We start from the raw sequence: 26980 nt of genomic DNA on the forward strand, positions 1-26980 counted from the left end.
CTCTCTCTCTCTCTCTCTCTCTCTTTCTATCTGTGTGTGTGATTGCATCTTGCAGCTCTTTGGCCGCCCTGGGTCTGGTCGAGAATAATTCACCGAATATTGTTGCGGCCATGTTGGTATCCCCGCTTATGGGTCCCGTTATGTCAATTACATTTGGCGCAATTATCTCGGATAGAGAGCTAATGGTAAGTGGAGCAGCAGCTGTTGCTATAGCAGAAATTTGCTGCGGTTGGCCAAAGCCATTTCGACTCGCTTTTGTGTTCCGTTCACATTTCTGTCTGTCTGTCTGTCTGTCTCTGGCAGTCAGCACATTCTGAGCGGCCCTTTGCCCAAACGTCGCGCAACAACAACAAAATAGAAAAATAATGTAAAAAACAAATAGAGATCGAGTCAAAAATTGAATGCAGCTTTGTCGAGGCCCATGCAATCCATTCGCAGCACACTTTGGCGCTTTGTGGACTGATTTATGTATGGAAAAGTGACAGATGAAAATAATAAAAGCCAAGCGACGAAAATTGTTATGCCAGCTCGTTGGCAGCTCGTTTGGCTGCCTCTCCTCCCCCTGCCAGATGCAAATGGAAATGAAAGGCTAGGCTACCAGCTCCCACGTCTCACCTCCCGCCTCTTGCCTCCCATCTGCCATCCCGTTCATCTGGCATCTCCCAGTTAGACACACGAGAACGACAATATTTTCGACGAATTTGTTGCAAATTCTCAACACTTTTGTGGTAACACTCGTCGCTCGGTTTGAGTTCTTTATTGACAGCCCCCTGATGTATGTATATAGAAATGGGCTTCGCACAGTTCTTTCTTTCTCTCCCTCGCTCTCTCCATAAAGAATGTGCTCTCCGCGCTGAGCAACTAATTGCCTGCATAGCTTTACCTTAGTGAATAGAGTCGGGGGACCTATTCAATATTCGATTTCTTTTCATTCACGTCAGTTGGGAGCTGTGTGAGACAGGCTTTGGCTAATATTAAAATTCATACAAATGCAGTTGTGTGGAGTACACTGACAAAAACAGAAAAAAGTAAAAAAAAAAAAAAAAAAAAAAAAAAAAAATGTTAGAAAAAGATCAGAGATTTATATACGTCTATAAAGTCCAATATAAAAAATCAATTTTAATCGAACTATAAATTTTATGTGTTATTAGCTTTTTTGTTGATGTGTCAATCCGCACCTTAAGTGCTTGAATAGTTTATATTTTTAATAATCGCTGGGGGCTTTAATGCATTTTACTAATTTTAAATCAGCCTCTTTAAGACTCTTTACACATCCATCTCCTTCTTTTCTTAAGCATCTTTCTCACGTGCAATCACTGTCTATTAGCTGTCATTATCTTTGGATTTAGAGAGAATAACATTTATTATCAGGAAATTTGAGGAGTTCATAGCTTCACGTGTGAAACTGACTCACAATCTGACGTTTGAAGGCTAGAAATAATGCCTTACATACACACATATACATATGTACATTCATTACATACAGAAATGGATTGAACAGCCCGAGGTAATCGCATTTAGTAAGTAATTACCGTGCGTTCATAAACTTCCTGATATTTGACATTAATAGCTTTTGTAGTATCAAACATACATATGTACATATGTACATACATATAGTGTTATTATGTAAGTCTGTGTGCATTTATGTAAATATTTTTACAATTCGGACACCAATCATTGATGATTCTCTTTACTTAGTTAAATTTGTCTATTAATTATTTCTTTAATACAAAACTGCGACGCACTTGAACACTGTTTTTCATTCTGGCAGACGTCGGCAAATGCGCAGCAGACGTTCGCTCATGTGTGTGAGTGCACTCTGAGTAAATGAGCTTAGGCTTAAGAGCTGAGCTCGCAAATAACTGTATGCAAATTTGGCGATCGTTTTGTCATTCGTTTGAAGAGTAAAAGTAAAGCGTATAAGCTAAACGTTTTTTGTGTATGTATTGGTGTGTCGGCGAGTGCTCGTTCAACATATTAAATGCGTACGTGAATTGTGTGCATGTGCATGTGAGTGTGAATGTGAAGAGCGTTTGCATTGGGTCTTTGCTCACTCACTGAGTCCCGTTGTGCGAACGTTAATCGTAACGATGTTCGTTAAAAGAGCGTCACACGAACAGCCTAAGCCAAGGCGCTCAATAGAAGATAAAAGCGAAAAGAGGTGAGCTCTCTTGCTGAGAGCGAGAGCGAACAGAGTGTGGATATGCTAGAGAGCGATGAGTGGATTGCTAGCAAACTCATTGATACATACATATATCTATATTTATTTATTCTATATCTGTATATTTGATCTGCAGACTTTAAGAGAAGTTGAAAGGTATTCTTTACACCTTTGTGAATCAGAATAAAATGCTCAAAGCTCAAAGGAGTTTACCTACAGATTTTATCTACATGTATGATTTATCATACTTAAAATAACTCCAACTCAAGCATAGGAAGCCTTTTGTTGCTCCAATGATAACCTCTTTTAATTTAACTTGAAAGCTCTTTCCTTTGAATTGAGTCTGGCGTAAATTTGACAGCTTCTATTCACATTTTATTTATCTTGAAAACAGCGCCAGCCCTGACTCCTGAGTCGAGCTATTTATAAAGAGCACGAAATAATTTGTGTAGCATGCAGCACTTATTTTCTAACTAATCTACACGGGCTTAGCACACGAATTGCTCAGCTTCCGCCTAGTAAATGTGTTGCCTAATTCATACGGATAAAAGGGATTAATTTTATCCGACCTGCAGCTACTTTTGCCGGTGCTCGCTGAGGTGTTGCTGTTCCACGAAATTCTAAGAAATTGTCCTTAATGTCTGTACAAATTCAAAATGTTGCTATTTATACAACTCGAGCTCTGTTTACTATCTATAAATAAGAGCCTGCCGAGCCAAGAGTTCATCGTCTGACCAGAGACTTAAGCTACTTAAATTAAAAGAAAGAAACCACTCAAGGATTTATCCAAACTCGACGCAAATAAAACTTAGCGTCAACTGCAGCACTTGCGCTTCCTATGTCTGTCTCTCTCTCTCGCTCTCTATCTCTCTTTTATCTCTCTCTCTATCTATCTCTATCTGAATCTCCATCTATGTCTCAGTCTGTAGTGTTTCCGTTGCCATAAATGTCAACCAGCAGCATGAGGCAAGCATTTGAATTCTGGGGCCGCGCTAGATAAAAGATATTTCGAGTCTGTGTCCGCTGAATAACTTTATAAATTTCACAGGTGTGCGCCGTGTGCTAAACACATTCACAACGTGTAAGACATCATAATTGAAAGTAAATAGAAGCTGCCGAAAAAAAAGTGAAATAAAATAAAAGAAGAGAAGAGGAGAAAAGAAAACACAAATATAAGGCAAACACGTTTGCCGGCGCTTTTAATGACTGCGGCTCAGACGCCCTCACCGCCCCCCGATCAGCCCAGCTCACCCCGGCTCACCCTTGGGGCAACTTGGGCTGTCTGCTGACATCATTTTGCAGACACCACACGCACAGACGTACACAGAGGGCAAACACGCACACACACATACACACACACATGTATTTCTAAGCACATGTCTTGTTGGTTGTCGTGTACTTCAATTAAATTTTAATTGAAATGAATATACGAGCATATTTTGTCGCAATTTTTGTGGTGCTTGTGAGGTAGGCTTAGTTGCAGCAGCCACAGTAGGGTGGCTCAAGCATAAGGGAGAAAAATAATAAATAAATAAATGTTACATTTTGTTCGAGTTGAAATGAAGTCAGTTAGACTGCCTCAAGGCAAAAATAAAACTCTGAAAAATATCAGCGAAAATATTGCAAAAATCTCAGTTAGTGAGCCACCCTAATCTAAGCGTTGGTAAATTAAAATGCAACATTTTCTTATTTCATGATTTTAAGCACAAAAATATAAAGTGCCAGTGGACAGAGCGAAAGAGACAGGCAGTGAACGAGTTTGCTTAGTTTAGTGTTAATTTTTTTTTTTTTTTTTTGTAAATATTTGAAAAAGTCATTTTGAAAATGTTGTGAAAAGCGTTTAAACTATTTCACACAAAAATGCCAATTACTCGGCCCATGGGCCACATCAAAATCGAGAGCCCTACGCAAAATATGCACAATATTTAAAAATATGTCGAGAAAAAAAAAAAAAAAAAAAAACAATTGCAATTTTAAAAGGAATGCACAAAGAAATAAAAATGTTGGTAAATAATCATAAAGTTTTGGCAAAATGAAAACTAAATGGTTTGTCCTTATGGCATGTTTATGGCAGCAGCTGTCAGGAGTCGTTAAATGTTATTGAAATGCACTTTTTGTTTTTGTTTTTTTTTTGTGCAGCTGCAGGCAGTAAACACACACACACACACATGAAATGAATGCGTATGCAAGCTATAAAATATTTGCACGCCATTTAAAGTTGTTGCAATTGCTTTACACATTACTCATACGCCCAGTGAGCCGCTGGCGGGTTGTTTACACCCAGCTGTACGTGCAAGTGAAAGGTGAGCGCTGGCAGGAGGCGCAGGGACTGTCGGGGTGACTGGCACCCCAAAGACAACGAAAAACATCAACAGAGAAACTTACAAGTCCTCTCCTTGCACTTTGCTTTAATGCCTCTTGGCAAATGGAGCTGTGGCAGGCTCTTTAAATGCAGTTTACTTTCAAGTTTTAAGTCGGCAAATTTAAGCAGTTGGCAGTTTGCATTGAGGGTTGAGGTTGGACCAGAAGACTACGACGACGACGACGACGACGACGATGTCGTTGGCGACATCATCTGGCTGACATTAGAACATTTTCCTTTTGTGTATGCAGCTGCCAAAAGCAGTTTATGCTGCGTGGCTGCAAATTTGGGTTAACATGTCACGCACCCACTCGCTGCGCTTCTCGCTGCCCTAACGTCGCAATTCCCTTTCTCTGACACTCCCTCTCTCACCCTCTCCCTCTCCCTCTCCCTCTTACAAAGCACACTGCAAGCTATGCTACATTATCGCTTAAAGTGTCGCTGACTGGCGTCAGTTGGCATTCCCTCCCTCTCTCTCTCTCTCTCTCTCTCTCTCTCTCTCTCTCTCGCCCTCTCTCACTTTTTGGTCATCTATCTATCTCTGTCAGTGGCTCTGTCTTCCTTACACCATGTTGCAGCACAACGAACAAATTTAATATCTACCATTTTTTTTCTCAAGCGAAAGCTGAGACAATTATTGATTCTCTACAAAGACGCAAAGGCTCTCAGAATATGTATGAAACTCTACCAGATATAAATCTAGAGCGAAATCAATATAGATTAGTGAGAGTCTGGCTGTTTAGACCCTCAGTTTACTTGCACTATTTTATTTGTACAAAATTCTATTTCCGTAGGTATAAAAATGTAGATTCTTAATGCAAAAAAATATAATAAAATAAATTGATGAATGAATGTGATAGAAATTAAAGGATTCTGTTAAAGACTCCATAATATACAGCATATATCTGTCATATATCTATATCTATTTCTATATGCATATATATATTATAGTCAAGCGAGCCATATTATAATTCAACTCCAAAAACACAGATCACGAGGATTTGCAAATTTACATAAGGATATTTTACCAAATGTTTTTCAGCCTAAATGGGAATAATTCTGAATAGCTCGTTAGCATGGAATCTGAAATTTAAATGGGTTTTAAAAATCACTCAAAAGTGAAACATTTATCTGTTTAAGCAGATTTGCCGCAGCGAAGGCTGAGCATTCGAGCTGAGCTGAAAAGATGAGGCAGCTGCTTAGGAAATTCAACAGATGCAGAGGGATAAATTTTTGTATTATATTCGGAATATGTTTTTCTACAAAATCCTTTGAAAAAAAGCAAGGCCATATCTTATTTTTCGTTTTACTTGTTATTTACTAAATATTTCTTAAAAAATTTTTACAAATAAAAATTATTTATCATGTTTATTATTTATTTTAATTTTTTTATTTAAATTTTCTTTATTTAAAAAATAATATGAATTCATGATTATTCGATTGATTTTATTGAAGTCCTCTAGCAATTACTCGATATTTTGCATATCGACACAAATATGAATGTTTTATTTACAACTAGAGTAGAGGGTATCTGTCAGCCGTTCACATTTACAATGCAAATTGAATTCATTTGATTTTCTCTTGTTTTGCTTTGCAGCGCGTTGGCTTTATTAGTTTAAGCCTGGGCATGTTCATCTCATGTGTTTTTGGCTTCTGCTTCGGCCTGATTCTGGGCACCACCGAAATGCCTTGGGGCCAGAATATGGATTGGCCCACCGAGGAGATGCGTGGCAGGTGAGTCTCAATCAATGCTAATCAGCTAGACAACAACAACAACAACTACGACAACAACACAAACAAATGATGCCGATTGCTGTGAATTTGTCACGTCTTCAACTAAATTAGCTGAGCTCGAAATCTAAGACAGAGTTTATTTTGGTCTCTTTTGGGGAACTGAGCTCGCTTGCCGTTGGATAGCCCCTTATTTATTAGCCCAACCGAGTCTTATTTAAGAAACGACGAGAGCTATTCAATTAGCATCGTCTTTGAACTCAAGAGCCCACATATTATTATCGACATGTCGATCAAAGGAAAAGCTGAGCTGTTTTTCGATGCTGACTTGCCTGTCAATTGCCATTGATGGGATTTCAAATGAGCCGACGACGCACCTCACAGGTGGCAGCGAGTCGAATTTATGGAATAACAGTGTTTGCTCTCAACAGATTAGTTGCCCAAGCGACCGACTAATTAGCGCAGCTGAAAAATGAGAAACTAAGCCGAATTGATATGAGATGCTATAAACACAAATAGAAACAGCAGAGAGAGGTAGAGGGAGAGAGAGAGGCAGAGAGATTTAAATTCGCTGTCAATTAATGCTGAGAGTATTATGAAACTCAAGTTTAGTTTTTTAGCTGTGCTACTGGCATTGCGCGTGGAAAATGGAAAATGGAAATGGAAATCCATTAAGTATGTTAATTACGCATCGGCTCATGCAAATTCCAAAAGTTTTGGCGGCTCAGTGGGAAATCTATGAGCGCAAACCTAATAAATTACTTGCAAATAATTCAACTAATCTGATCAGCTGGAGCGAAATGTGAGGCGTGCGCTCATTAGGCAAACACCCGTCACAGCCAGAGACTACTGTAGTCGGCTAGTATATGAGCAGACATTTATTATAGCATCGTCTATTCCTCTGCCATTTTTTTGGTCTGCTTGTCTGTTTGCTTCTGCCTTGGCAGACGATACAAAGCGCAAATCTTGAGGATGCCACGTGCCGACTGCGTAAATCTCTTATGCCAGTGGGCCAAATAGGCAGGCTTAGGCTTAGGGCTTACACTCAGACACACCCACACACACCCACACACTCGCACACACTCACACCCACAGCTAGTGCACCACACTCACGCTGGCTCACAATAAATTAAGCTCAGGCGCATTTTGCCGGAAGCTGCGCGTAATGAATGTGTGTCGGCAATTGTGTTAATTGCGCAAAATAAATTGTTAAAATAATAATACCGAGGCACGGACTGTCCGTGGCCAAATAGAGATAGACAGGCCCAAATCTGACAGCCAAATGTGCGGACCTACAGTCAAACATGCGCATACACGCACACAATACAAAGCCCTCCACATACAAATCATCATAATATTAACAAAAGGCTCGCTCGCTCGCTCGCATTTGCCTCGCTCTGATTGCCGAATCAACACTCCCCCTCTCCCACACACTCCTATTGTACATATGTTAGTTATCTTTTCCTCTCTCTCCCTCTTTCCCTTTCGCTCTATAAACACATTCAGCTCTGTCGTTGCCATTTGTCGAATTGCGGTCCCATAATTGCTGGCATTTTTACTGTACATTGCCTGATAACCGACCGCTTGTGGTTGTTTTCACTGTAATTCGGTTTTGAATGGAATGCATGCACAATAAATCGAATTCGTTTTGGACTGGACTGAGCCAGCAGTAGATATAGAATATAAAGAAAATTCTGGGAAGCACGATTCAAATAATCAGACAAAAAAAATAAATAAAAAAAAAGAAAAGAAAATAAAATACAATAAAATAAAATAAATAAATAAATAAATAAATAAATAAAAATAAAAATAAAAATATAATAATAATAGATTAATAACCTACTTCTTGTTAGTCTCAATATGCGACTTCTTATCTTTCATATTTATTGGAAAAGTTCTTGGGATTAATTTTAAATAGGCACAAAATGAGAATAAATGTCACAATAAATCAATCAAATTTTATACAAATACTGAAATAATGCTTATAAGAAAATAAATATAAATAAATTTAATCAAGGACAATGAACGTAGATATATACATATTATTTTAATATACACTCATGATGAAAATAATAGGTACACCCCTTAAAATTTTACTTTATTGAGTTTAATTTAGCAAAATATTTTTTCTACTGCTATAAACATCAAAATTTAAATATATTTAAATATAAAAAAATATATACTAATAAATATTATTTTACTATGATTTATTATATTATATCGGGGACTCCAAAATAAATCGAAAATCTTACATTAAATTTTAGTAACTTTCGATTATTAATAACTTAAGAAGCTGAGTGTTTTGTTTTATTGAGAATACTTCCACTCTTGCCCATAGTCAGCCCATATATGCCTCAATTGTAAATTCAAATTTGCAAAAGTTTTCAACCGAATCACTTCTAATTTTTCTTCTTCCACAGCTCGAAATTTCCATTGAAATTTGTGCCTTGGCAAAGGTGAAATATTCACCTGCTAATTTATAAGGACAGGCGCGAAGTTCGACAATAATTGAGCGCAAATTGCGGCGCATAATAAAGTTGTTGCGTTGATAAAAAAAAAGTGAAATGTATCACTTTTTTTTTGTGAAGGGGATGGGAAGAAATTACATAGCATAGCAAGTGTAACCAGAGTCGTGGGCCATTAATCAAGCAAAGTTGCAAAATAGAAGCCAGAAGCCGGCATGTAGGCGCAAATGAGGTGCATGAATCAAAAGCCAGCACAATGAAAAGTTTCCAAAACATTTTTCACAACCAAATGACTGCAGCAGCGGCGACAAGGTCGCTTGCCGGAACTGATAACAAAAGCCGCTGACACTTGACAAAGTTGCGCATTGCCAGCACAAAGAGAGAGCGAGAGAGGGAGAGAGAGTGGAAGGGAAACGTAAATGAAAAGTATGAAAAAACAGCGTGAACATGCAGCGCCACCTGGCGGCGTGTCCAGTTGACAGCGCAGATAAGCAAATGCCAGCTACAGCCGTCGCTCGTCCAGCTCTCTCTCTCTCTCTCTCTCTCTCTCTCTTGGTCTCTCTCTCTCTCTTTCTCTGCTTTAAGCTCAAACTTAACTCAATTTTCGTTCGGCTCACAGCTGGCATTTGTCATTTGGTGGCATTTTCTGTGTTTTTAATTAATTCCTCTTTTGGCTTTTCAATATATATAATTCTCTGTTTCTCTGTTCTGTTTCTCCGCTTGCAGGGGCAATGTGCGCGCTTTGTGGATGGGCGTGCTCTGGGCTCTAACATCTGGCACTGGGGTGGCCGTCGCCCTGCTCCAGGGCTCTGCGGGGCCGCTGATTGGCGTTGCCATATCAGCCTCATTGCTGCCGCCCGTTGTTAACTGCGTAAGTATTCCAATGTCGCAGCTAAACTGAAAGGATAGGCATGACTATATAGATATCCTGCAAAACCGAATAATCTACGGAAGTATAGAGACTCATATGAATATAATAGCCAAATGTTAGCCTATTTCTTATTGGCCATGAAAAGATGTAGATGATAGAATATGCAGCGAATCACACCCAAATTGTAACGAAAATTAGACGTTTGAAGCTAAGCAACAAATCTTTTAGCCGTTAATGGAAACAAGCAATTAGAATATACATTGAGTTCATTGAAATTGAAACCGTATTTATTTTACAAAAATTTACATATATAGAATACTCATTTATATACATATATTTATATTCATATATGTATACTTATCAGTTTTCTTAAGTTTAGATAAAAACCCATTAATTGATTTCATTTTTAGGGCGTAACCTGAGTAGCAATGGGGGTGGAGATTTGCTTGTATTCTTGGCTATCTTTAATGCATGATTTGAGGTATATCAGGTTTTGTATGTCCTCAACTGCTGTTCGCAAATTAAAAGTAAAGTAAGAAGGCTCCAGTCGAGACTGCTCGACTAGGAGATACCCTGAACCCTCCAAGCTGATATTCTAATCATTTTGGACTTCTTTTATGCACACATACATACACATGCACCTATAAGCACGCGCTCCGCTAACTGCGCAGTAAGCAGCGGCTGCGCTTGGGCTGCGCTGCAATGTGGGCAATATTATGAGAATCTATTTGTTGAATAATTTCTTTTGTAGATATACAATCTTAGTGAAACTTTCAGAGCGTAATCATATGGTTAAAATGTGTGTACATTCCAAAGCACAAGTCTCTATTACTTGAAATGTGTTTTTAACACATTGGGGGCGAATGGGGCGTGGTATCCAAAATCTGTAAATTACAAAATCTTTTGTCTCCAGGTCTGAAAATGTTCAAATTAGGCTGAAAAAACAATGTCGATTTTTCGATTATTCTCGATAAAAAGTTATGGGATGAGTTATCGAAAAAATAAGATAAACTTGTACTGCCTATGGTATACACGAGTATGCATGCTAAATTTCAGCTCTCTAGCTCTTATATCTTCTAAGATCCTTTGGCTTATAGCATTATATCCTGATTTCCCATTTTCAATGGGTTCAGAGCATAAAAAAAAAGAACAATCATAGAACATAGAACATAGAACAATCGGGTATCTTAGGGTATCTCATAGGCGCTCAAATGTAGATACCCGGTTAAAATACCCTTTTTTCATTTATTTTAATTATTGGGTATGCTTTCGTATGACTTTTGAGCTCAAGTTGCAGGGTATTAAATCGCATATAAATCGAAATAAGCGAATAGAAATGTAGATTTTGCTCTGTAAACGGCTGAGAATATTCATAAAATATTTTTAATTGGTAAGCTGATGCTGGAGCACAGGAGAGTTTATAGAGAAGTCTTCGCATTTTATACCAATACCAAAAAATTAATTTCCTTAAGTTGTATTTGGTTACGTAAAATTTTTAGCTGCTCCTTAAAGATAAGAGAGTGAATAGTAAAGCTAGGGCAGTGGAATTAAATGGAACTAAATAATTAATTTATTAAAATGTTGAATAATACAAAATAAATAAATAAATGAAATCATAAATATATTTAGACACTTTATAAGTACACATTTTACATTTAATTTATTTATAATAAATTGAGATATAAGTATATATAATGTAAAGCGTGTAAATATATTCATGTACATTTTTATTTATTTATTGTTAGCCTTTTAAAACATTTAGCTAGCAGCTGTTGGCCTCTATTTATTGAGTTCTGTTTCACGTTTTGATTGATGTATTTACAAAAGAACTGAATGAAATTTAGCTACCATCAGAATTCCACTAATATATATTTATATATTATATAATACTTATTTATATATATTTTATATCGATTTATATATGAACTGTATAAAATATAGTTTCCATCTGTCTCTTCATTAATGATACACATTTTCCTTTTTAATTTTAAGTAAAACAAAAAGATAAAATGTGAATATTAAATATAAAATATAATATTAATAATATAATATAAACATAAATTTAAGTATAAGCAATTAATTATATTTCCAATTAAATTCATACATAATATATTTTTAATCAAATTTAAAATTCATTCAGTTTATTGCAAAGTATCTTCCCATAACTGAACTGTAAAAAGCCCTTTTTTATGACCATAGTTTTTATTTATAATTCAAATACTATATTATGCAAACATTGGCAATAAATTGCTCGCATATTTTGCTATATTTGATGACCCCGAAATGAGGTCATGTCAGCAATAGTTATATAGTCAGTTAGTTATATAGTTATAGTATAGTCCGAAAGGGTGTAGAGAGCATGACGAGCGGGCTGACAGTGAAAGCTGGCATTGCACGGCTGAGTGGGTCAAGCACATAAATTAGCCAAATATACAATTTGCTCGATTAATCTGAAGAGCTGGGCCCAAAAAGTTTTGCTCATAAATCTGCTGCACCGATTTCCAAACTGAAACTTAGCCGCAGCTCAAGCACTGCCACTCGCTGTGGCTGTGGCTGTGGCTGTTGTGGGCCCAGCTGTTTGGCTAGTGGATGGCTACGATGGCTAGGCTGGCAGCTAACCGCAACGAGTGCATAAATTCCGATCCAATTTTCAAGTGCGAATTGTGCGCAGCAGCAGCACGCAGTCTAGCGGATGTTGCGTTAAATTATTAAGCAAGCAAACAGAGAGGGACATAGACAGAGACAGAGACAGAGAGAGAGAAAGAGAGAGTGTGTGTGTGAGAGAGAGTAATATTCCTGTGGAATATGCATGCAAAAACTTGGCACAGCGGAAACGGCAGCCCAACAGGCAAAACAAACAAACTCCCGGCGACACGAGGTTGTCTGACATTTATCAATGGTGACAGAAAGACAATGGCGCAAGGCGGCAGGGCAGGGCAGGGCGTGGCGGGGTGGGCCGAGACGGTGCGACGGGGCCACAAGGCATGACAAAATGATGCAAGAGCTTTTGCTTGTGCTTGTGCTTGTGCTTGTGTGTCCAACTCTCCCAAATGCAAGCGCTTTGCCAGTCCTTTGGCTTACTCCGTGTGCTGAAACAATGGGAGCCGAGATCGCTTAATCATAGCGATGACTGTGGTCGAGCATGTGTGCTAGCCCAGTTAGCCCTCGCGTTGGCCTTTTTGTTGTTGGTTTTGCTTATTTTCTTTATTTTTGTTGCGTTTGTTTTTTCGCTTGCGGCTTATATGAGCTGCATAAATCAGATGCACGCACTAAAACTCTGACGCTGTCAGCCCTATCAGGCAGCAGTTGCACGTTTTTAACCTAAAATCTGCTAACTGCATTGCCCGAACAGCGTGCCACAATTAATTGCATGCAGCCCGGACAACGCCGCGTATGAGCAATCGCATATATTTACTTTTCGCATTACTCATACGCAGCGCTGTCCGCCCATAGATACACGTACGTACACGTGCATAAAAAATGACTAGCACATGAAATATATTGTGAATAATTTCAACAGCTCAGCAATAAATGGCAACAACAAAATAAGAGAAACTTGTATCCCTTTGCGAACTTGCGCATTTAATATTTAAAGCTTCATAATGTTTATCAGCAAATAATTTACTCGCATATTTTGGAAATTAGCGTGCGAAATGTGCTCTACATTGGTTTACTTACTTAACAACATTATTCAAAATTTTATGTCTTTTAAGTTCACATTTCTGTGATTTATACGCCGCCATTAATAACGAATAATTACCGTTGTATTTACTGGTTGTTTTCACTTTTAACGGAATGTTTTCTTAGAACCAGATTTCGGTTTCAATGAACAGAAAGAGAGAGAGAGAGGGAGAGGGGGAAAGATCTAAAGACGTCATAAATTTAAAAGAACTAGGCTAAGTAGAGCAAAGCACAAAGCAGACTAAACACCCACACACACACACACACACACACACCCATGCACATACAAGCATTTTGAGTAGGCACGAACTTCCGCAGTGTGCGTGGCCAAGCGCTGAGTCATTTTAATTTATAAGAGCGAAGCAAAAGAGCAAAAATAGTCTTGGAAAAAAAATGCTGAGCCAAAGAGCAGACAATGCGACAATAAAGTTTGATCCAAGCCGGAGTCTGTGCGTGTGAGATTTATCACAATTCAAGGCCGGCATCTACTACTTGATATGCTTGGGGCAACAGCTGTGCTCTTTTCAATTTCAATTCGGTTGCTCGCATATACAGCGACCTTATGACCTCAACTGTCCACGCGTTTGCTCCGCCTCCTCCTTCTGCTTCTCCTCCTGCTCCTCCCTCCCCTTACCTATTCCACACACACACTTTGATTAAGTCATGTCAGTCATACAAATGAACTTAGCCACTTATCACACACACACACACACTTTCTCTCTCTCTCTCTCTCTCTCTCTCTCTCTCTCGCTCTCGATTTTTCAGGGTCTATTCTGGTCGCAGGCCTGCATCTGGCTCATCTATCCGGAGAAGCGCATACCGCACTTGAAAAACGAGCCCATGAACAGCACCAGCGCGTATCCGTTCCTCTATACGGACTACCTGCCCACCGAGTTCCTCATCAATGGCATTGTGTCCGCTTGTTTGACGATAGTGAATGTGATTTGCATATTTATAACGGCCATAATAGTGCTGAAAATCAAGGAAGTATCGGCGCCATACACGGCCAGCCCGGACCTGAAGCGGTAAGTGGATTGGCAACGAGCTGCAAGTTTTCAATATCAAAGCCAGGCAGCAATATGACAGCAATAAAGTTGGCACCCCCCGTTCCACCCTCAATTCGCGCTGCGAAATATGCACTGAGCTGTTCCTAATGACCGCACACTTCGTTTTAAGCTTATCACTTCCGGTCTGTGCGCTCGCCAAATGGCCAATCGACCATTTGTGAATGTAATTAATAACGGAAGCAACAATCGATAGAAATTTTAGTGTATTTTAATTTGATCCAAAAATGAGAATTGTCTATTAAAAAAGAAAGGATAATCAGAAGTGTTATGCTTGATAACATTTAATATAATGAGTAGTTGCTGAACCTAACTCGACTAGAAGAATATTCTTAATTTCGAAGTGAAGAATAAATAGCTAACATCGAGGTCCTTTAGCTGTATAAAAGAGCAAGAAACATTATACGCTACTGTTAAAATTAATATAAGATAATCCTTATCTTCAATAACAGACTTTTTATTATCCTATAACTAACAACAGTGAATAGTGCTGTTCAATATGTAAAGCATTCATTCTGTTAAAAGACAGTCACGGTAGCATAGTAATAAACTGTTAAGTAACATAATATTATAACTAACAGCAGTTCAGTTCAATATTTATTTAGTCTGTTAACAGTTACTACAGTTTACAGTCACTGTAAACTTTAACAGTTTTAGCTTAACAATAGTGTCAAGAAGCTGTTAATTAACACAATAGCTAATAACAGTGAGTGGATACGTAATACGTATACGTATGTAGGTTATGAAAAACAATCTGTTAGCTTAACAACGCGAAGTGAAATCAAACAATTCGGACGCTGTTACGACCAGTAGACAAAATAAAAGTCTTTTAACAGTGTTTAAAGTCTGTTAACAGGCAGCCACAAAAGAAAGTTCAAGTTTGCTGTACGATTTAACAGCTTAGGTTTGTTGCTCGATGTTAAACACTTCCAATATTATATTGAAATATCAGTAATTGAATAGTGGCCATAGTTATATTATTATTCGAATGTATATTGTATGTATATATTATTCGAATTATATTAAATTTCCATTAACATTTCTGTGCTATTATTTCAGTATTGTTTTGCTATTTTGTCATCAGAAATTCTCTAACTTTAACAATTTGCTTCGTTTATTCAAAATTCTTGTCTGCTCTAAAACAACGGCCGCTTGTTGATATATTATCGAGGTGGTCATAACATCAAATACATATTTAATTAGCCTGAAACCCATAAGGCTCGCACATTGCCGATGACAAATCTTATAATTAACTGGCTTATTTCGTGCATTTCATGAGAAGTGCTCGGGCTAATGTTAATAAATGGCTTTTGTTGCGCCGCTGCCTTCTTCTGCTTATAATAAATAGCCATCTAAGTCGCATAGACGCCACTGACCCCCACTTGGAGGCTGGAGACCAGACATGAGTCTGGCCTTGCCTGCCCTGGTGTGGTCTGGTCTGGTCTGCTCTGGTCTGGTCTGGCTACGTGGCCTTCAATCTCATAATGTGACGCATTAAATTACTTGAAGCGTGCACAAAACAAATTTTGTTTGCTGTTGCAGAGCTCTGTCAACACGGCTCACAGATATTATGTATGCCACAGTTTTTGTTACACTATGCACAGTGTTGCCTATTAAGGCAAACGCACGCTCGCTGGCTCAGCCACCAGGCAGCTTATGTTTATGCTATACCCTGTTGGCTGCTACAAAAGCTGGGGTAGCTATGCATATGCATAAGGATAAGGAAAGAAAACATGAGGGAAAATAAAAAAAAGCATAAGGTCGGGGAAAGGATAAAAATGAGGATAGAGGTTAGGATATTGACAAAGGCAATGACGAGGATCTGGATAATGATAAGGACAAGGACAAAATATGAGTGCAAGATTAAGAAAAAGGATATATATTGAGTGAAGGATAATATAGAGGACAAAGATAAAGACTAAGGATATAGATAGGAATATGGATAATGATAAAGAACCAGATATGGATAAATAGAGAGATAAGGACAAAGATATGGATAAGGATATGGATAGGGATAATGGTAAAGCACAAACATAAGAATGAAGATAAGGATAAGGACCTTGTCTGTAAGGATAAAGACCATTTTTTCACGCAAGCAAGGGGGTAAGAGCTATCCATATAGTCTTTATTATCTTTATGATTATTATTACTATTGACACTACTGCCAACACCTCTATAATTATTATCTTTATCATTGGGGTCTTTCGTTTCGAATTCACTGCAGTGTAATCTCTCTAAAGGGTATCTCTTCGTCGAGAGTCCCACCTAATCCCTTATTGTTTTACTGTCTGTCTGCGCACATTTAACAGTTGTTTATGCAATATTTGTGTTTGCTGCTGCTGCATTCAACTCGCGGCAGCCCTCTTGGTCGGGTGGCAACGCCCTCGCCCGAATAGATGTCATGGACGGGCAGCGGTTTTAGCAATTCGTTGCCCATATGGCTGCGGGCTCATGTGCAATGCAATGTTTTCCATTCCGACTCAGCAGATCTTGCAATGCGCATAAAGTGCATAGATTCGTATATTTATTTATTGAAACCTTGTTTGCTTTGCTTTGGCAAATTGAAGCTCGTTTCGCTTCCAAGGGTTTTAGTTGCTTACATTGAATACAGCCAGGGCTCGATGCCAAATGGAAGCAAATGAGCAAAGTCTCAAATTTTTACTTAACTTTAACTCATCTTTAAATTGCTTGCCTTTACTTTTTAATATTTAAGAAAAAATGAATTTATATTTTGTTTTCATTTGTGTTTTTTGATGCTCGCACAGCTTTTGGGAAACAGATCTGCGGACCGTGCGCAGGACGAACCGCTCAACGATGCGCCATCGACAGGGCACGCTGCGGGGCGCTGGCGGAGGCGCTGACAAGCTTATGGGGTAAGTGTGGATGAGAGGATGGAGAAATCTTTAGTCGAGAATTTCAGTTCACGAAATCGTTGCCATTTTTTTTATTTTTTTATTTATTTATTTAATTTTATTTTGCTTGTTTGTTGTTTATTGTTGTTGCGGTAATTGAGCGCATGTGTGATGCAGTCAGTGTGTGGGAGTGTGTGTGTGTGTGTGTGTGCGTGTCTGCTCATGACATTACTCGAAGCCAACGCAATTTACTGTTGGCTCATTGGAATGGGAGAGCCACACGTCTCCAACCAATTTCCAGAGGTAAATAACAAACGTATTTATACTATGTCGCATACATCTTGGCCCCGCCCACTTGCCCACCGATAGGCTGAGGTCGACTACATAAATTACAGACACGAAGCGTTCGCAATTTGATGGGAAACTCAAATTCAAATAAAATTGTTATTTTTAATTATCACAAAAAAATGGAGAAAATAAATAGAAAAAAAAACATTCATTAAGCACGATCAAAGCACATTTAAACGTCAATTAGGGTCAGCAACGGGTACTATAAAAGGTACACTGAAAAAAAAAAAAAAAAACAAAAACAACAGCAAAAACTGAAGAAATTAGCATAAAAACAATTGGAGTAGCCCACTCGAAATTCATGTAGCAAATTAGCAGCCAGCTGCTGGCGCTTTTAATTTAACGCCCAGTGACCGCGCTGTTTACTCAAACAACTAAAAAATTTATGGCCCACTCGCACAAAGGGCATTGGGAAATTTGCACAAAAGTTTTTCATTTTCACACTGAATGCAAATTCGCAGTGGATGCTTGCTGGATATACGTATGTATGTATGTACGTATATACGAGGATGGCACGAGGTATTATGTGGACTGCGGGCTTGATGTTTGCATGAAAAATCAGCTAAATTGTGAAAACAAAAAGAAAACAATCAGTTTTAAGCGAATTAAAGCACTGAAAATGTGTAATATTTGCATGAAATTAAAAAAAAATAAAATAAAAAAAAAATTAAAAAAAAAAAACAGAAAATAGAAAATAGAAAATAAAAATATGTGCATTAGAATTATAGCGTTACGATTTAAAGTCAATTATCATAGTCAGTGTATTTCATATTTCATAGAGACCTTAAAAAAAAAAAACAGATAAATAATATTATTTTAAGAAAATACATTTTTTCAAATAAATTTATTAAAAATAGTAGTGAAAGTGAGTACAAAATGGAAATTGCAATATACATATATATAAATAGGTAAATATTAATATTTTTTCTTAGTTTTTTATTTCTTCAATATTATCACTGCTCCATTTTTTATTTTTTATTTCTATTTTATTTTTATTTTTTATTTTTTATTTTTTACCTCAGGCATATATACATACACATTCAAATAATTTTAACGTGGATTTGTAGCATTTGTTTTGTAGTTTAACTAAACTCATATTCATTGTACTTCTGCTTATTCTAGCGGCACCTATCAGGGTCTGGACGAGGCACGTAGTGCCAAAATGGACTCAGCCCTGGAGCGAGCTCTGGCACAGGCCGAAAGCGATGCCACCTTCAAGAAAGTGAAACGGATGAGCTACTCGAGCAATGCGGCGGGTGAAGTAAGTATAAGAAAATAATATAAATAATAAATATATTTAGTAATTGTTGGCCCAGAATTGCCATTTAACAGCGGCTGGGTTAAGTGGACAATTTTGTACAAGATTAATTTTTCCTCTCTATGGTCTACATAGGAGCTCGTTCGTACGAAGCACCGGCTTAAGCAAGCTAAGTCAGTGCTCGTAGTTTGAGCATAGTAAAAAATAAACATCGTTTGATTAGAGTAGATTTAGTGCTTCGACAGCTCTGAAAAACTGTCTTCAGAATTTATATATTATTTAATTTATTTATGTACAATATTAATGTATTTAATTTATATTAGAAATCTATTGAAAGTATTTTGCTTGAATTTAATTTAAGCTGCATTTACATAATTTAAAACAGTAAAAATATTTTCAAATTGATTTAAACGGGCGCTAAACTAAAATATATCTAAGATATTAGTGCATACCATCAAATATTTATTAAAATACATTTTCTATATTTTCTATATAATCTATAAATATAAATATAAATATAAATGCTCATTCAAGACTCCATCAAACACGAATTTATTAGCATTCATATACAACATGGGAGTAATTTTTCAAAGATCTTTAAAATTATTAATCCTTATAAACATAAGAGACTCACTTGCACAAAGCTCTCGCTAGGTGATCTTAAAGGTTTTAGATAAGAGTTTTTAGCACTTTCATTATTTTATATTTACACTTTACACTCGCTTATATGGAGGTTTTCCTGTCTTACTTTATAAAGCTGTCTGTAAAAATTCAATTAGGAGACTGTCACACTATCTACATTATCCGTTGCATCTCAACACAAACAGGCAACACTTGACACGGCCAACACCCAATAATGTTTTTGCACCGTTAATTTCGTATTTGGTTTGCTAATTGTTCATGCCTCGCCTGCTTTGGCTTCTCTGCCCTCAACTCCTGCCAGCTGTTTACTCTAACATCAATCTGGAGTTTCCTTTGCATATTTCTGCAACATCTTTGACGCGCAAATGTCGTCAACGTCGTCTCCGCCGTAGCTACGTTTCAATTGAGGTTTCTGTGGTCGGCAGTCGACGCCGCGACTATCCTGCGGCTATCCTGGCATGGCTTAGCATAGCTTAATATAATTGCTTTCGCTCCTCGTCAACTGTTTGGTTCTCTGTAGATAAATATTATCTGACGAATTCACTTCAGTTTGAGCTGCAATCGAATTTCAAATATTCGAATTCAGCTTCAATTTATTTATTCCATCTGAGCTTAAATTAATTCCGCACGTAAACACGGACTCGTCTGCGCGATACAGCACGTCGATTCTTGTTGCGCCTGACTCCTGGCCGAGCCCGAGTTCTTTTTTTTACTTTGCGCACTCGCTTCACCGACTTGGTTTCTTCCTCCTCCTCCTCAGGCCGTTGTTGCCATTATTGATGGGTGCAGTCACATCCTCATCGGTATCATCTGTATCGACATCACCAACCGCTGTCCCATCATCCCCGTCTGCCTCATCTGGGTAATTTGGATCGAGTGGCGCCAGATCTTCAACGCAGTCCGCATGCTGCTCTTTGGCCGGATCCTCGCAGTCAGTGCAGCCAGGTGGATCGCTTACATCAATACACGCTTCAGCATTGCCCCGAGGCAAGTGGACCACAAGCAGGGCCAGCACTGCGAGGCTCAAAGTTATTTTTATGGCTCTCATCTGAGGTAAATCTGGGAGGGAATGTGAAATGACAAGCTAAATTCTCGCCTTTTATAGATTTCTCTAACTCCTTTTCGTTGAATATTTTGCAGTAGTTTATTCAGCCCTTTTGATCTGCTTGACTTTACTATTTATTCTTATTATTTTTATTTTATTTTTCATTTATTTACTTTTTTTTCAATTTAGAGAAGATTTTTTGCCATACTCGCAGAACTGTTCTATTGACTATTTACACAGTTGTCATTTAGACACACATAGTTTGTTTGAGTTTAATAAGTACGCATTAGAATTTTCCATTCACAATTTCAATCGAAGCCCAAAATTTGTATTTATCATGGAGAGAATCTTGTATATGAGAATATGTAGAGCAATATTATCAATAGATAAATTTCAACTGGTGGATATGCTCGACTAACAAATACCGCAAGTTTCTTATATTATCTTGTAAAGCGTATTATTTTCTATTCAAGCAAGTAAGAATGCTCTAGTCGAGACTGCTCGACTAGGAGATACCCTGAACCCTCTAAGCTAATATTCTACTCATTCTGCACTTCTTTTATGCATGCATGCATACATACGCATCCACACGCACATATAATCACGCGCTCTGCTGACTGCGCAGTTAGCAGCGACTGCGCTTAGGCTGCGCTGCAGTGTGGGCAATATTATGAGAATTTATTTGTTGAATAATTTCTTTTGTAGACATTCAATCTTAATGGATCAATCAGAGCGTAATCATATAATGAAAATTACAAATTGGGAGCGAAGGGGGCGTGGGCTCCAAAATCTGTAAATAACAAAATCTTCGTATCGATCAACTGTATATACACAGTAAATCTGAAGTCTGCAGGTCTAAAAGTGTTCAAATCAGCTCTCTAGCTCTTATAACTTCTGAGATCGACGCACTCATACGTACGGACGGACGGACAGAGGGACAGGGCTCGACTCAGCTCGTCGTCCTGATCAAGAATATATAAACTTTATGGGGTCTGCGATGATTCCTTCTGCCCGTTACATACTTTTTCACAAAACCATTATCCCTGATTTCTAATTTTTAATGGGTTCAGGGTATAAAAAGTTATAACCGAAAGTAAACCTAAAACTGTATTACTTTCTGCCTTATATATGTATATCCCTAAACTTACATTAATTTAATTTTAATTTAGGTTTGAATTAAAAAAATTAAATAATCAAGTATTTGAAAAAAAAAAAAATTTTAAAACTATTATATACAAAATTATAATAATTTTAATAATATAAAAAATATATAAATAATTAAATAAAATACATATGTATGCTGTAAATGTTTACAGCATCAAAAATGTTATTAACGAAAGTAAGCCTAAAAGTATATTATTTTCTAGCACATATATTCATAACCATATCATTCATCAAATATGAATCAGAATAAATCAAAGATCATATAGATAGCTTACATATCAATATAAAAGTGCAATGCTTTATATTATCGAAGAGTTTGGAAGCTGAGATTTTAATATGATAACTGCATTGCTCTCGAAATTAAATTTCAGAAAATTAAACTTAGCGAGTTTAATATTATTTAATTATAACATGTAAAATAAAGTTCAAATAACTTCGATTCAGTGTAATTTTATTTGAATTTAATATTCAATAATTAAATAAAAAAAATAAAATTCATGTCATCCATTTACAACATCAAAAAGATATTAACAAATGTCAGCCTGAAATTTCCAACCATATAAAATCAAATTCTACCACACTCTAATACAGTGTCAACAGACAATCAGCTTGAGATGCTGCTGTAGAAATGTGTTCAGTCTACAACAAGTGACATTTGGTATTTAAATACAAGCATAACAATTAGAATAACACTTAGTATCTGCTAATCGCCCTTGTCAAGTGGCTTGTTGGGCGCCGTGGGTAGCAGACTCTATATAAGGGGAGCTGACAGTAAATTACCCACAATTACGCGTTAAAGGGAGTGACTACAGTACAGTAAGCACTGACCTCAATCATTAGTTGCGCAACGCACGCTGGAATAGTTGAAAGTGAGAGCTGCCCGCAGAGACCAACACCAGCTGGCAGGAGCTGGCAGGAGCTGGCAGGCGAGACACGCCAAGGACACGCCGAATATAAAGCAAGCGGAGTCATCATAAATCAAAGGGTAGCATACTGCGAACGAAAGGTCAGAGACGCGCAGTTGCGCCCTTGTCTCGGAGTAAAAACTGACTGCTTGTTTATTGCTGAGAATCGGGCAAGATTTATGGTTGTATTCAGATGAAGTCGTTGCGCCGCACAAAAACAAAAGACAACTGCACTGGAGTCGAGCAAGTCCCACAAAAACTGTGGCCCAACGGGTACGAAAGACTCTGCTGAAGCTGGTTTGCTTTTTATTTTCCTTTTCTTCCTTTTTTTTTGGCAGTATGGATGTGCCAAAGATTGTGGAGATTGAACGCAGAACATGCAGCTTGAGAATTGAACGACAATTGAAAAGAGTCAAAAGGTTTTTTGTAGGGTACATAGTGGGTCGAGCTGAAGTCGTATTTTATAGAGCTGAATCCATTTGAAGGTCTACAAGTGTTCAAAGTAATTGTCAAAGTAATCACAGAGCAAATGCAATTTCAGTATTTTTTAAAAGCTGCTGCTGTGAGGGTTGAATTTATGCTTAAGGAAAAACAATTATTACGTATACGCACAGCACAACAGCGAGATAAAATCTATACTATGAGTTTAGCTGTTGTAAGGAAAACATTTATGCTTAAAGAAACAACATATTAAGTTTACTATACATACATTTATTAATACTTATATATATACTTAGTACAATATAGCTTATTGTGTGTTTGAGAAATTCATAATCTGCTCTGAACGAAGTAAAGATAAATCAACAATTCCTCCTCTTGCAAGTGTGCGTGTTTCACTAAAAGAATATCATTCAGTGCAATATTATTTAAAATACTACGTATACTTGAATTTGAGAAAAGCCGAATTTCAAGCATTTACCCATCAACTCTTACACAAAATTATGATTAGCAGAGACTGCCTAACCAACAACTAAATAGGAAACGAAACAAACCTTTTACCCCACTCAATGGAATGCAATGTCCGGAGACCCAGGAAGCGCAGCAGTTAATAGCAACAAAGAATATAATGTCGACGTTCGGTAGGCACACGTATTTAGCTTATCAGCATCAGGCAGGGGCAGGCATCATAGCCAAACGAAAAAAAAAGAAACTTTCGTAATATCCCGTTTAGCCAACGGAAGAAAGTTCCAATTAAAAGTTGCTGCAAAGCAAGAGGCAACCAAGCGTCAATTGCCACAAATCAACTTTTACATTAATTCATTTTGAAAGAGATGAAAGAAATGAAGGAGAGAGAGAAAGAGAGAGAGAGAGATGGATAGCGAAAATGGGAACGTCAAGAGCGCACTTGAGTGAGTGACAGACAAGACATGCTCCAAATATTTAAGGCCTCCGTCGAAGCCGAGTGCAAAACAAACTTGATAGCTTAGCGGCCGCACTGTGAGAAGGAGCAGGAGGAGGAAGGAGGCAGAAGCAGGCACAGGAGTTTACACTGTGAGCGGCTTGTAATCTATTTAAAGTGAGTCGCGGCCACTAAAACTCAATTAACCCCCTTTGAGCATAGAGCAAGGCTGCACGAAGAAGAGAGAAAGAAACAGAAATAGAAAGAGCGAAAGAGATAGAGAGAGGTAGAGACAAAACAAAACGTACAAATCAAGGCAAAAGATTACAAACGGAAATCGCTGGCCATTGAATGGCATTCAGGGAGTGAGGGAGGAAGGCACAGACAGATGCATGTGGGCGTGGCTGGCAAGAAGAAGAATTTTTTCACTTAAAACCGCATTGATACTCAATTACCAGCGAACGGGTTGCCAGGTCGACGGGCTGCCACTCAAACTTGAGGGCCGCAAGAGCAGAAAACAAACATCGGATGTTGAGCACAGGAAAGCGGAAGCACTTTGCAACGGAAATGAAACATCAATTAAAGTCGCGCACTGCTCGGCCAGGCCAGGCACTGGGCCAGTCCCGGGTCGATGCCAAAAAAAAAGAAACACAGCACAGAAATATATTGCTTTTCGTCCAAATGCCAGCATTGTTAATCCTTGCGGCTGCCCAGCGAATGGGATTGGGCACGTGCCCCGGCAGCGGGTGTTCTGCCCTGAATGCTGCCCTCTTGTCTGTCCGGAGTCGCAGGCAAATCTCGCAGTGCCAAAGGCCGATTGTTCCCCCTCAGATTGCGGTTTAATTGGGAAGTCGTTTGAGGCAAAGGCGAATGGGACATGCAGTCGGATTAATAATTTATCAAAATTGCCTATTTTGTTTCGCTTCGTCAAATATATAATCGATATCGATAATAAATATAATTGACAGATTTGACTGTTTCCTTATATTGATTGGGCTTTAAGATCTAACTGGACGGAATTGGAAATTTCGATGATTTTGATAATATTGTAATGTAGTGTCACTAAAAGATATATATATAGAGAGAGAGAGAGAGAGAGAGGGAGAGAGATAAACAGAGACAGAGACCTAAATCAGTTGCTGAACGTTGCTCTAGTGTTGTTGAGTGAGAGCTGCCATGATTTCGATACTCCAGAAGAATGCTGAATTTAATAAAACAAGTCAACAAATGGACTTGGCATAAAAAAAATAAAAGAATTAAGTGAAATCGATTCGAGGACGTGCACTGAGAATGCATCAAACCAACCTCTGACTTATGTATATGAAATGATATGATATATAATATATAATAGGCTTGAATGGAGATTAAATATCATATATTTGATAAATATTATATATCAATAATAAAAATCAATACAATTCAAAAATATCAATAACGATAATAAATATATCAGTATCAATTTAAATATAAATATATTTAATCCATTCAAGTCTATTTCCATATTTTATTAGACACAACTTTGAGCATTATATAATATAAATACTATATATACTACATGTATACACTATAAATTATTTTATATAATTTAATATCATATCTTCACATCTTTCCAGCTAACTGAACGCTTGGCCAAGATAGCCGGTCTAAATAAACGGCATGTGGACGATTCGCTGCACACGAACCCAAGCAGCTTGGCTGGCAGTCGCATGAACTCCATACGGAACTCGCAGCTGAAGGTGGATCTGAAGGTGCTGGACAAGCTGGTGACCAATCTACTGCAGCAGCATGCGGCTGGCGCTGGTCGTGATACCACCTCCAGTGGAAACTTGGAGGCGGGCAGCAGCACGCCGCCCGCTCAGCGTTCGCCTTCCAAGAAGCTCAACCGCTGGCGGCCCCTGTCGCGGTCGGTGCACAGCTTCAAGCGCGGCGACAGCCGAGACTATGGCGGCGGAAACTTCACCCAGCTGCAGGAGCGCAGCGAGGCACAGGCGCCGCTGGCCCACAACATGCCCACGATTATGGAAAGCAGCGCTGGCAGCCCAACGCCCACGTCCACGCCCAACAACAATGCCCAGCCGCAGGCTCAGAGCCCATGGACGGCCTCGCTGGAGCGCACGCCGGGAGCCGTTCGCAATATGCTGCACAACATCAACCAGGCGCGCAGCAGCGGCGTCCAGGAGGATCAGCTCAATCTGACACAGAACTATGTGGACTAACCGGGAAGATTCAGATGAATATACGGTCGAGTCTCGATAATTAATAACCCGTTAAATCGAAAATTTCGATAAATCGGAAAACTACAAAACAAAACTACTTGAAAAAAATTCGTTCTCGATCATTCCCGATAATTTGAATTTCTGTGTAAATAAAAAAATAAATAAAATAAAATAAAAATATATCCCCTTGCTATTTAGAATTATCGGGATTCGAGAGAGAATTAGAGAGAATTTCGTTTAAATCGTTTTCATTTTTTTCGAGTTTTCAATTCCCATTTTTGTTGAGCTGGATTAAGTTAATTGTCTTTTAAGTATGTGAGGAGCGAGCAGCGCCCATCACATCAACAGCGTGCGTGTAAATGTGAGCATGTGTATGTGAAAGGGAAGACATTTACTGAATTTTTTAGGCAATTCCTCATATTTCAGTTCATTGTAAATCTATAGAGTGAAGACGTAATTCTTTATACTTAAATTCTTGAAAATTGTTGTATTTGTTAGTTAAAATGAAAAAGTATTAGTTTTTATTAATTGACTGTAAATTTTCGTTTAAAATTAAAAATAAAAATTAAAGCTTGTAAGTAACCTTTCTATGTAAGTAAGTAACAAAATTATTTATTGCTAAATTTATAAAATGGGCTAAATTCAAGTATAAATATTATGGATGAATAAAATTTAGTATACAACTTATGACCACAGTTGAAGTCACTAGCATTAAAAATATCTATAAGAACTTTTTTTTCCTTTTTAATTGAATTCAAATTGTCATTAAAATTTAAAACATTACAATTTAAAAACAATACAAATAATTGGCTGACATATGGGCGATTCCTTTTGATTCATTTTTATAAATGGCAAAATAAGTTTTACTACATTTAC

General features: G+C 37.8%; 2 protein-coding genes across 3 annotated transcripts in view; one reads left to right on the forward strand and one right to left on the reverse strand.

The window, feature by feature from the left end:
* The window catches only part of LOC6576841, a 50240-nt gene extending 23647 nt beyond the window's left edge, over positions 1 to 26593 (forward strand). The window contains exons 7-13 of the mRNA XM_015165390.3: positions 56 to 185; positions 6121 to 6257; positions 9446 to 9590; positions 14037 to 14296; positions 17101 to 17208; positions 18658 to 18796; positions 25502 to 26593. Coding sequence (XP_015020876.1) covers positions 56 to 185; positions 6121 to 6257; positions 9446 to 9590; positions 14037 to 14296; positions 17101 to 17208; positions 18658 to 18796; positions 25502 to 26104 — 1522 coding nt within the window. The 3' untranslated portion in view covers positions 26105 to 26593. The remainder of the gene's footprint in view (positions 1 to 55; positions 186 to 6120; positions 6258 to 9445; positions 9591 to 14036; positions 14297 to 17100; positions 17209 to 18657; positions 18797 to 25501) is intronic.
* Positions 1 to 26980, reverse strand: part of LOC6576835 — a 209536-nt gene that overhangs the window by 76456 nt on the left and 106100 nt on the right. The gene's annotated exons all lie outside the window — the stretch shown is intronic.

This window comes from Drosophila mojavensis, unplaced genomic scaffold, assembly GCF_018153725.1.
Source record: "Drosophila mojavensis isolate 15081-1352.22 unplaced genomic scaffold, ASM1815372v1 contig_36, whole genome shotgun sequence".
Lineage (NCBI taxonomy): Eukaryota > Metazoa > Arthropoda > Insecta > Diptera > Drosophilidae > Drosophila > Drosophila mojavensis.